Here is a 12,866-nt window from a genome sequence, read left to right as displayed (position 1 = left end):
AAGCCTGAACCAAACATGAGTCAGATGCTCAGTATGATGAAGCCTTTGCCACAAGACGCTGCATATCCTAAGGAGTTCTTTGTTGAAGACCTGAAGTATCTGCCAAGGACTATCTATCACATTATACGGCGAACTCTCTGGCCCATCAAAGGACATTCTCCACATGCAAAGCTGGAAGGTGCAATGAAGACTTTGGTCTTCTATATTCTTCATGGCAAATGCTTCAATGCACAAGACTTCTTCATCCGCCAACTTGCTGCATCAGGATCTGATCTTTTTGGCTTGAAGTTCTACGCTCCATGGATAATGCGGCTGATTAAACTCCACTCAGCTATCTCATATCAGCCATCTGCTCGCAATCATCGGATCTTTCTGCCTGATGTGGATATGTCCGTTGAAGCCATTTATCCAGAGCCTGCCAAGGAACCTCTTAGTCTTCAGAATGCGGAGCATCAAAGTTTCACTCAGAACATTGAAGGAGTTAAAGCAGTCACTCGTGTTTATCCTCTGGCTGGTACTACACGTGCACCTCATCATGCCCTTACTGAAGCCACTGAGAGCACTATTGCCCAACGACCCAAGAAGCGATCTCGTGTTCTCAATGACCGAGAGCTTCTGGTTGCTCTTCATCAGGAACAGGATAGGCATCATGACTGGCTGAAGCACCAAATGCACAGCCTCTTGGTGGATGTCAACCGCATTCGCAATCTTGCCACCAAGAATGCCTTTGTTGCCCATGAAACCTGTCGGCGTACATGGAAAGGGCTGACGCTTATGTGTTCTGAGGATGATCTGCAAGAGGATGGCTTCTCTGAACGTTTCAAGTTTGACTCCACACCTCCCCGAAGGACTGTGCTGCGACGAACTCCATCTCTTGAAGACTCTGAGTTCTCTTCCTCTGCGGCAACTGTGAATGCCAGAGTGATCGAGGATGAAGATGATGCCACTTCACCATCCCCTACTTCTGCACGCCTCGACACTGCTCCAAGTTCTTCTGCACCGCCAAACACCACCGATGACCTTGCTGCTTCACCTACTCTTCATGGGAACGAGTAGATGCTCTATGTCTTCAAACCTTTTTGGTCCTCACTGACAAAAGGGGGCGAAGCATATGAGTTTGATAGTCTTCAAGCGGGTCCATATGGGCGGTTACTTTATGTTTTTCCTAGTGTTTACAACTCTCGTTTTGATACATTTGGTTCTTTGAGTTGTAACACTTAAACTCGATGGTCGTCTGCTACTTATTTGCTATTTTGTGATGCGATGATAAATCCCGCATGTGCGACGATAAATTCTGCACTTAGATCATTTTGCAGACGTCCATTTTTCATTATGCATGTCATTATCTTCACATACCTTTCATGCATGATGAATTGTCATCATAAGTTGAAGAGGATCTCCACAAGTACAACCTGCCATGTGCATTTGCATTCCAAAAGCAAATTACTTATATGCACATCTTCAGGGGGAGCCCTTGCAGCTTATGAAGACAATTCCTTATCCTTTACAATTTCACATATTATATTCCCTGTTGAAAACTTCAACTAGTTTGTCATCAATCACCAAAAGGGAGATTGTAAGTGCATCTAGTGCCACCCCTAGTTGGTTTTGGAGTATTGACGACAAACCTAGTTGAGGGACTAATGTGTTTGTGAGAATTGCAGGATAACACAGGTAGAAGTCCCTCATTGATTCGGTTTTCCTACCAGAGATGACCCCTAAAAATGTATGAATACATTGAAGTCAAAGGTGGTAAGTGAAGACATTCACCTTGAAGACTATGACAAGAGAAGACATCGCATGAATACTATAGAGCGCGAAGACTTAGATCTTTCATAGTTATTTTTCTTCTTTGTTGAGTCATAGGAACCACCGTACTGTTAAGTGGGGTCCAAGAAAACTAGTCAGAATGAATGAAGTGATGCTTAACCAAAATCCTATGTCTTCGAGTGAAGACTATGAGAGGGAATCTTGTTCAGAGTTGGACAAGTCAGCTTTGCTTGTAGCCCAAGTAAAGTTGCCGTGTGTGTTTGAAATCTGACCGTTGGAACACGTGTCAGTTCCTTAGTGACCCAGGGTCATTTCGGGCAAATCAGGTCGGGTTGCCTAGTGGCTATAAATAGCCCACCCCCTACAACCATAAACGGTTGGCTGCTCAGAGTTAAAGTACGGCTTTTGTTATTTGAGAGCAACCCACCTCGAAGCCTTTGAGAGAGAAATTCCTTGAGAGGATAAAGCCCTAACCACCCAGAGCCAAAGAGTGTTAGGCATCACTTAAGTCTTCTTGTCTGTGTGATCTGAAGACTTATTACACTTGAGGACTGTGAATCCTCCAGCCGGTTAGGCGTCGCGTTTTGAGCATCCAAGAGTCATTGTGGATCGCCGGTGAACGAAGTCCGTGAAGATTTGGAAGTCTACCTTGAAGACTTACCAGAGTAATTGGGCGAGGACTGGGTGTCCTTAGCTCAAGGGGAATAAGGTGAAGACGAGGTCTTCTGAGTTGAATCTCAGCCTCCCTAACCAGACGTACAGTTGTCACAGCAACTGGAACTGGTCCAACAAATCATTGTCTTCAACGAGTCACTGGTTTCATCCTTCCCTTCCCTTTACTTACTGTTGGTTCTTGTGAAGTAATTGTACGATAGCATCACCATTCGACTTCACTAAGTGATTACGTGTACTGATTGGCTTCTCAACATCTTCCTACCTGATCCTTACTGCCTAGCTGCTATTTGTCATTGTGCTTTCACTTCATTAAATACATGACTATGGTTTTCCTAGTGTAGTCTACCTTCCGCTGCATGATAATAGGTTTGTTTCTATCATTTGTCTTCGAAACTCACATGTTTTGAAGACTTTCATAAAAATCGCCTATTCACCCCCCCTCTAGTCGATCACTAGCACTTTCAAATCTCATAAATTTGAAGTTAATATCTCTCAATCGTAAAAATAACATGCATCGGGTTGTCAATTGATTTCCGGATGCATCCACTATCAATCTCATGAAATGCAGGTTAATATCTTGCCAAAAGCAGGCGTTTCATAATGTTAGCAAATAAAGTTTTCAGAACACTGTATATACAACCACAAAATCATAAGAGAATGAGCGTATACAATCTACAAGGTAATGTAGCAATTTAGAGGTTGGTTACTTACTTCAGTAATAAAACAGGTTCAAGGTAGTAACAAGGATTCTTCTAATGCATTAATAAACAAATGTTCCGCACTGAAGACAAGATAAACAATTCCCAAAGTGCATCAGAGCATCACAGAACATTACTGGCAAGATAAATGCACGACGATACACTCGACTCATTTAATTAATATAATTAAATTATCAATAAATTAGTCACCAAACTGCTCGGATGAACCGGAACAGAGCCAACATATATCATCCTAGACAAACGCAGTATCAACCATTTACCTTGGTACTTTAGGGACCGATAGGAGGATGCATGTAGAAGCGCTTCTTGCCTGCGAATCCACAGTCAAATAGAGAAATTGGAACCCATTCCCATCACCAACTGATAAAGAAAGCACGTAAGAAAATTGATATCGGGCCAACTTGGATCTTCGGTGATTGTCCCCCGGTATGGAGAATTTAGGAGGGTGGGTGCAGGGAGTGGCCTTGTGGATGATGGATGGAGGCGCAGAGGGATGTGGTCGCCGGAAGGTCGAAAGCGGAGAGGGTCGGGCATGTTAGGCGGAGCCGGTGGTGCACGACAACCAGAGGCGGCCCAATCTTGGGCGGCGAACCGATGATAGCCTCGGCCCATCTCTCGACACGGAGAAGATAGAGAGGGCGGCGCTGCCGGTGCTCGAGGCCACCGCTCGGCACCATCTACATCGAGGGGAAAGAGAGGCGAGAAAGCGATGATGCTGGGCTAGGGATTACGGAGGAGGGTGGGGGAGTGCGATTTGAATGGATGGTTCTGCCTACCGTTTTCTTGTACGTGGCGGTGGAGACAACGGCGTCCAGCCATGCAGGCGAGGCATGTGTCGAGACGGGCACACAGCGAGGCGCAGTAGTAGAGGCGGGGGCGATTTTTTGCTACTGAGATGCAGGGTGTGGGATTGGTCATTCATGTTCTCTTTTCCTTTTTAATGGGAGATGCGTGCGAGTTTTTCACAAGGGGAGAGATGCGACCACGTACAGATTCCATAATAAATCAATTAGGTTCATAACGGGATTTGTTTACAATGCGTTAAGATTTACGTGTTAGTTTTCTTAATAAAGAAATGCACGGATGTAGAGATCGATTGATTCGGGTAAGGAAAGATAGATTCGTGATCTTTTGTACGTTAGGAAATTACTGGTTTGCAAGGAAAGAGTTGAGAGAAAAAGAACCAATGCGACCACGTACAGATTCCATAATAAATTAATTAGGTCCATAACGGGATTTGTTTACAATGCGTTAAGATTTATGTGTTAGTTTTCTTAATAAAGAAATGCACTGGTGTAGGGAGCGATTGATTCGGGTAAGGAAAGATAGATTCGTGATCTTTTGTATGTTAGGAAATTACTGGTTTGCAAGGAAAGAGTGGAGAGAAAAAGAACAAGTACGAGGGGGTGGTGGGAGGTGGGACAAAGAAAAACCAAACGAAATTGGGAGGTGGGAGGGGGGCGAGTAAAAAACCGATGAAAAAAACCAACGAAATTAGGAGGTGGGAGGGAGGACGAAAAAACCAGGAGAGGTCGGACGAAAATAAACCCGGAACGGAGACTACCAACTCAGACATTAGGAGTAGAGATTAGCATTTGTCAACAACTTTAAAAAAGGGAAAATTGGTTCAAACATTTGCGTATTTTTGAAAAAACACAAACACTTCTATAAACCATCGAGCATTTTTTGAAAAATGTGAACCTAATTTGTTAATTTTGAACATTTTTTGAAAACCCCAAACAATTTTTGGAAAACGTAGACTTTTTAAAACTCCAAACACTTTTTGAAACAAAATAATAATAATATTTTGAAAAAACAAAAAAGGAAAAAAGGAAAGGAAAGCTAGTGAATAAAAAGCAAAAAACAAGGAAAATCAAAGAAGAAAAAACAAAAACGGATCCTAGCTACTTGGGCCGACCCATCTGCAATTTGCTTGCTTCTCGTCTTGTGAGAAACAACATCATTTTGCCATAATGAGTGGAGAATAGGAGATTCGAGGGGTGGGCTTGCAACCGAGACGACAACAACATCTATGGGCCCATTTGCAAGTTGATGGTCTTGCAATGGGATTGGAAAGGAGTACATGGGAAGTTGTGAGTCGAGGCGTGGGCTTGCAACTGGGAAGACAACAACATCTATGGGCCCAGTTGCGAGTCGAGGGATGGACTTGCAAGTGAGAAAATACTTACTATGGGCCCAATTGTGAGTCGAGTGGAACTAGCAACTGGGACAAGGACAAGTACAAGCCCAGTTGCAAGCTGATGGGGAACTTGCAACTCGAACAAGGACAAGTACGGGCCCAGTTGCGAGTTGAGTATGGACTTGCAACTGGGATAATAAAACGTCGGGCCGCAGTTGTGAGTTGAGGCTGGGATTCCAACTGGGACAAAAAGGTCGGATCCTAGTTACGAGTCGTGGTTGGACTTGCAATTGGGACAAAAAAGTCAGGACCCAGTTGCGAGTTGAAAATGGACTTGCAACTGGGACAAAAAGAAGGTCCAACCCCAGTTGCGAGGCGGGGGGGGGGGGGGGTTTGGAACTGAGACAAAAAATGGTTGGGCCCCGGTTGCAGTCGAGTGTGGACTTGCAACTGGAACAAAGGTCAGGCCCCTGTTGCGAGTCGAGGGTGGACTTGCAACTGGGACAAAAAATATCGAGGCCCAGTTGCGAGTTAAGGGCGGATTTGCAACTCGGGCAAAAAAAAGTTGCGCCCAGTTGCGAGTCGAGGGTGGACTTGCAAGTAGGACAAAAAAGTGTTGGGCCCGAGTTGCGAGTCGAGTGTGGACTTGCAACTAGAAAAAAGGTCGGGTCCTAGTTCCGAGTCGAGGGTGGACATGTAACTAGGACAAAAAAGGGTGAGGCCCAGTTGTGAGTTAAGGGTGGACTTGCAACTGGAACAAAAAAATGTTGCACCTAGTTGCGAGTCGAGGGTAGACTTGCAATTAGGACAACAAAAGTGTTGGGTCCGAGTTGTGAGTCGAGGGTGGACTCGCAATTGAGGCAAAAAAAGTTTCGGCCTTAGTTGCGAGTCAAGGGTGGACTTGCAAGTGGGACAAAAAAGGTTGGACTCATTTGCGAGTCGATGGTAGACTTGCAACTAGGACAAAAATGTCGACCCTAGTTGTGAGTCGAGATTGGACTATTATCTGGAGGGAAAAGGTCGGGTCCTAGTTCCGAGTCGAGGGTGGACTTGTAACTAGGACAAAAAAAGGTCGAGGCCCAGTTGTGAGTTAAGGGTGGATTTGCAACTGGGACAAAAAATGTTGCGCCTAGTTGCGAGTCGAGGATAGACATGCAATTAGGACAAAAAAAGTGATGGACCCAAGTTGCGAGTCGAGGGTGGACTCGTAATTGAGGCAAAAAAAGTTTCGGCCTTAGTTACGAGTCAATGGTGGACTTGCAAGTGGGTCAAAAAAGGTTGAACCCAATTGCGAGTCCGTGGTAGACTTGTAACTAGGACAAAAATGATGACCCTAGTTGTGAGTCGATATTGGACAATTATCTGGAGGGAAAAAGTCGGGTCCTAGTTAGCAGTCGATGATGGACTTGCAATTGGAACAAAAAAATCGGGCCCCAGTTGCTATTCAAGGGTGGGCTTGCAATTGGGACTAAAAAATATCAGGCTACGGTTGGGAGTAAAGAGTGAACTTGCAATGACAAAAAAGGTTGGGTCCAGTTGCAAGTCAAGGGTGAACTTGTAACTGGGACAAAATAAAATTTGGGCCTCATTTCTGAATCAAGGGTGGACTTGCAGCTAGAACAAAAAAAATTAGACCCTAGTTGCGAGTCAAGGATGGACTTGCAACTCACAAGAAAATGTCGGGGCTTAGATGCAAGTAAAGGGCGAGATTGTGACTGGGACAAAAGAAGATCAGACCCTAGTTACAAGTTGAGAGTGGAATTGCAATTGAAAAGATAGCCCATGTTTAGTGATGGATAGCCAACTAATAGCGATGGAATTTTTTTAATGAAATAAAAAAATAAAAAGATAAAAGTAAAATAAAAAAGTTGATGAATTTAGAAACTTTACAAATTTCAAGCAAATAAATGAAAAAGGAAGAAAAGGGAAAAAGAAACAAAATAAAATAAAAAAATTTACTTTTGGCCGCAGCCCGCGTTGAGGCGGCGCACAAGGGTTATGGAAAAAAGAAATAACAGCCTAAATGCCATGACGGGCCCCCCTCGCGCGAGCTAGTGGCGTGTACATGAACAACACCAAACGACAAAAAAGGACCAAAGAATGTAAATCTTGATGCTTAAATCATGTGGTTAGAAATTTAGATATGAGGTAACCCTTTCACGTCTAGATGTGAAAATAGTAAATCTATTACATCTAGAAACAACGCAGCGATATGGGCCGACAACACGCCACGATAATGGGTCGACAACAATGAAGCCAATCATGCCAACAATAAGGATGCATGACAGAATACAAATAGTGAGGTGGAAATCGAGTGCTTGCACAAAAATTACAAAAAATTAATCAAACGGCGACAAACATAGATGAGACATAGTTTCTTTAAACATCTATTCATGAATTCAAAAGGTGTTCATAAACTTTATTTTTTTTACAAAAATTACAAAATATTTAAAAAGTTGTATTCATGAATTTGAAAGAAAAGAAAAATAATAATGGACAAAATGAAAGAGGAAGAAAGAAATAAAAAACAAGCACCAAAAGAAAATTTCAATAGAAAAAATAGATAGAAAAAATGGAGAAAAGAAAGAACACTACAAAGAACAAAATACGCTGCAAATACTATTTAGAAACAAAAACACATTAAAATGTATAGAAAACACAAAGACACTCAAAACAAAATTAAAAACAAAAAAACTCGAGGTCATAACTGAACTACACAAATTCATTTGTATGATGCAAAATTTACTGTGTACTCTCTTTTCTATCTAGGATTTTTATCATTTATGCCATTAATTGTGTCCCACTACTCAGTTTTGTCATTAAATATTACAACTACTCAATAATGCCATTGTTCCGTGAGATGCTTGCTCAAAAATGCCATTAGATATCTAAAAAATGTCATCGTTTTATTAGATATTTGCTCAGAAATGCCATTAGACATTGTTACTGTCAGATCAAACTCGTTGACCATGTTATATAACGAAAATTTCCCTATACCCACATCCTAATTCTCTCTAACTCACAATGATAAGTATGGACCCCACTTGTCAAGAGTAAGCAAGCGAATAATTTTAGAGAAAAATAAAAACGCTATTGGGATCAAGTGGGACCTATACTTTATTGCAATGAGATAGAGGAAGAGCTGACGTGTTGACATCATACAGCGCACGAATTCTAAAGACAATAATCCAACGACAAGGGATTTAGATGTGAGGAATAGAAAATCTGTTCTAACTATGACTCGTGTCCGTCGGGTTTAGCATCGAGGGTCAGGGTTGAGGGCTAGTGAGATGTCCATATTTCTTTTCTTTGCTCCTTATATTATTTGGCGGCTCGTCCTGGACGCAGGAACAAAACCTAACGAAAGAAGATGGGAGTAAGGTCGAAGAGGAGAGCCAGAGCCCCAGCGACCGATCCGCCGTCCCGCCGCCGCAGGAAGGACGTGCAGCATGTGCATGGTCTTCCTTGGGAGTCGGAGTGGAGGGACTGGGCGGAGCTGCCCCGCGACGTCCTGTGGTTCATCCTGAGCCTGGTTCCGCAGGCCGACATCCTCCGCGGCGCGGGCCGCGCGTGCGCCTCGTGGCGGCGGCTGGCCGTCGACGAGCCGCTGCTGTGGCGGCACATAGACCTCGCTGCTGACGAGGCCTCGGACTCCGACGCGGACTCAGACTCAGACTCAGACCCATCAGCAGGGCGGAAGGCGATGGCATGTGCCGCCGTGCGGCGCAGCGCCGGCCGCTGCGAGTCCTTCCGCGGCCCCGTCGACGGCAATTTCCTGCTCTACCTCGCCGAGTGGTATGCATCCGACGCGTCGATCGGTCCATCTGGTCACACGTACACCTCCCCTGACCTGCGTATCTTGATAACTGCAGGGCGCCATCGCTGCGGACCCTCCACGTGACGTGCCGGTACGACATGCCCAGCGAGAGCTTCATCTCGATGGTAGCGAAAAGGCTCCCTCTGCTGGAGCAGCTGGTGCTTTCCGGCGGCCTGATCGAGCCAGCCTCGTTGGCCGCTCTCGTCGACCACTGGCCACGACTCCGGCTGCTCCACGCCCGCGGCTGTCAAACCAAGAGGTCAATTGGCAAAACGCTGCGAACGAGGCTGGAGAATAGGATCAAGGATCTCCGGCTGCCACACCAACTAGGGTATATGCTGAGCGTAAGGGCGATTCCATATCCATAGTACTCGGACAGTCAGACGGGATGTTTTCGCCGGTCAGTCAGGCCCTGAACTGCATTCATTAACATTTCGATACCTGACTGAAATTCAGTTAACTCAAGCCCTACTTACGGGTTCAGCGACGAGGCCACCGATTGATTTTCGATCGAGCAGCTACCTCTTGCTTTCGAACGATGCCACGTATACGTTCCAGCTGCTTCGCCGTTCCCAGCAATTTGTTTTGAGAAAAGTATACTTTTCATCTCTCAACTTTTGGTGAAGTCTAGATTTGGTCTCTTAACTCTGAAACCAGACAACTTGCACCCCCAACTAACGAAACCGGACAAGGTTTGTCCCTGGTCTCGATTTTGACCGGTTTTGATGCTGACTGACCCCGGTTTTGACCGGTGCTTACTAAAATTCGCGTAATTTTTTCATATCCGTGAACTTTTCGAAATGCACATACTCTTTTCAAATCCACATAGTTTTTTCAAGGTCGTGCAATTTTTCAAAAATAAACATACCTTTTTCAAATCCGTGAACTATTTTAAAATTTGTGTACTTTATTCAAATCTATGATTTTTTTAATTTGCGTAATTTTCTCAAATCAGTGTATTCAAGTTCGTGTAATTTTATCGAATCCAGGTATCTTTTTTCAAATCCATGAACTGTTTTTGAAATTCACGTACTTGTTTCAAACCCGCATACTTTTTAAAGCTCGTGTATTTTTTTTTCAAATCCGTGTTCTTTTTTCAATACATAAACTTTGTTTGAAATTTACATACTCGTTTCAAGTTGACATAATTTTTCAAATCCACACATTTGTTTTCTAATTCGCGTAAAAGATATTCAATTCCGCATACGTTTTCAAGTTCGCATAAAATTTTCAAATCCAAAAAATATACATGAATATGAATAATTATGTCAATTTTTAAAGATTACATGAATTTGAAGAAAACAACATGAACTTTAAAGAAGTACCCAGATTTAAAAAAAATACGTGAACTTGAAAAAAGTACGCAGATTTGGAAAAAGTACACAAATTCTTAAAAAGTTCACGTATTTGAAAAAACTACCTGAATGTGAAAACATTAAGCGGGCTTGGAAAAGGTACGCGAATTTGAGTCGGCACGGTCAAAACCGGGTTGGGACGGCACCAAAACTAGTCAAAACCGTGACCGGGGATGAATATTGGCCGGTTTTAGTAGTTAAGGGCGCAAGTTGTTGGGTTTTAAAGTTGAGGGACCAAATCTAGACTTCGTCAAGAATTGAGGGATGAAAAGTATACTTTTCTTATTTGTTTTTCCTTCGGATTGTCAGGCTGCATCCTGCATGGGAACTCTCAAAAGACTTAGCTGCTCAAATATTTGAGAAGAAATATCGGCCGCCTCTTCAGAGCCTCCACGACTTGGCAGATTGGTGTAGGACACGCCTGCAGGTTTTGGACAGACCACTGGATCGACGGACGATCAGCGGCCGAGATTGCCCCGCTCGTCTATGCGCTCGTCCCGCGACACCTGCGGAAAGAGCGCAACGTGCGCGACGGTCTATACCTGCATTCTTGGGTCCAGGACATCCGTGGTGCACTTGGGCCGGCAGCCATGGTGCAATATGTCGATCGAGCTCTGGCGTAGAGTGCGCTACACCCACCTCTCCTCCGAGACAGACGTGCTTAGATGGCGATGGACTTCCTCTGCCACATACTTGGCATGCTCCTGCTATAAGGCACTATTCATCGGTGCTTGTGAAGACCCACATTGGCGCCTCACGTGGCGACCTTGGGCACCCCTTCGCTTCAAGTTCTTCCTATTGCTGGCCATGCAAGACCTTTGTTGGACCGCGGAGCGGCTGGCACGCCGCGGCCTACCACACGAGGACGCTTGTGCACTATGTGATCAAGAGGAGGAGACCATGCATCACCTCCTCGCAGGCTGCCCATTCTCTTGCCAGGTTTGGCACGAGATCCTCGGTTGGGCTCATGCAATGATCAGCCTCCGCAACCCCGACACACCATTTTAGACCTGGTGGAGCTCCTCCCTCGACCATGCGCCGGCCTCCATGCCAAAGGGCCTGTCCTCCCTCATTATCCTGACAGCATGGTGGCTCTGGAAGCACTGCAACGCATGCATCTTTGACGGAGGTAGGCCATCGATCACCCTCATCTCCAATACCATCAAGGACGAGGCGCGCCTCTGGGCCAAGGCGGGCGTCATTGGGTTACAAAACATCATCCCTGGCACGTAGTTTCCTATTTCTGTATTGGGGCTGAGCATACCTCCTGTTCTAATTTGCTTCCATGCTTGTACACCATGCCTAGAGCGTACATTGCTTTGTAAGCGTTGTAACCTCATGCTTGTACTCTCCTTCTATCAATGAAAAGATACGCATCTTGCGTATTCGCGAAAAAAATATCGGCCGCCTCTTAATTTTGAGCAGCCGAAATCACTTCTTAGCAAAAGATTCCATCGCCCTGCTCGGCCGCCTCCACGCGTCGGCACCACCTCCATGCCTTTGACGGCTACCATACACGCCCGCCCACACCCGCAACCCTTGCCCCACTTTGATTCGCTCGCCGCCCATAGTTGTCGCCTGAATCGATGCATCTAGCCGCCGCGAGCTCATCGACGAGGAGAGCCACGGCGAAGTCGCGTTTTCTCTATAACGAGTCTGTGTAGCCACCCTGAGCACCTGCACCGCCTCCAGACCTTTGATTTGGGTCGCCACTGTGCCATCATGGTCCATGTGGCAGCTATGGCTGCAACCGCCGAAGTATCGCGGCGAGTGGCAGCGTCCGTCGGGCACTTGGGCGGCAAAGATCCGAAACCTGGACAAGCGGAGAAGAGATGTCTCAGCGCATTTACCACCGCGGAGGTGACGACGCATGCATACTATGTGATGGCGGCCCGCTACTTCGGCAATCAAGCTAAGGTTAACTTCCCCTTGGGAACCCACTCCCCCGGCTTCATCGAGCCTCCTGTTAGATTTTTCTCCCGCGCCGACGAGAAGGAGCACCGCAGGGCTATGAACCTGCTCGAGCCCGAGCACCTCCATGTAGCCTTGATAGCCATGTTCATCTTGAAGAACCCATAGGTTGTCGTCGAGAATGAAGCTTGTTTCAAGTCCAAGGATAATAATTTTGGTAGTTTACTAATATTGATGGATGGCTAGATATAGGTTTTCAATGGATATCACCAAGAATCCCGCAATTTATAAAATAGATCAAAGATCTATGTTTTTTGTACTTAAAATTGGACTTCTGAACTTGAGGGTTGAATTATCCTTATTTCAAAATTAAGGTTAATTGAACATCATGATGCACAATCAATTTTTAATTACTATACAAAGAAAACGGGTCTGTTACACCACACCACATCTGAATCCGAGATAATCCAATGTTTGAG

The 12,866-nt window shown here is 45.1% G+C and overlaps 1 protein-coding gene across 1 annotated transcript; it reads left to right on the top strand.

Annotated features, from left to right (window-relative positions):
• Positions 1–8,674: 8,674 nt before the first annotated feature.
• On the top strand, positions 8,675–9,489 carry LOC125554788 (putative F-box/LRR-repeat protein 9). Its single transcript, XM_087532208.1, has 2 exons — positions 8,675–9,099; positions 9,177–9,489. The coding sequence occupies exons 1-2, from the start codon at positions 8,675–8,677 to the stop codon at positions 9,487–9,489; spliced, it is 738 nt and encodes a 245-aa protein (XP_087388334.1).
• The last annotated feature ends 3,377 nt before the right edge of the window (positions 9,490–12,866 follow it).

The sequence above is a fragment of the Triticum urartu genome, chromosome 7A (assembly GCF_056163025.1).
Source record: "Triticum urartu cultivar PI428250 chromosome 7A, HENAU_Tu73, whole genome shotgun sequence".
NCBI classification, from domain to species: domain Eukaryota; kingdom Viridiplantae; phylum Streptophyta; class Magnoliopsida; order Poales; family Poaceae; genus Triticum; species Triticum urartu.
The sequence above is the reverse complement of the archived record's forward strand: the minus strand, read 5'-3'. Positions and strand labels throughout refer to the sequence as shown.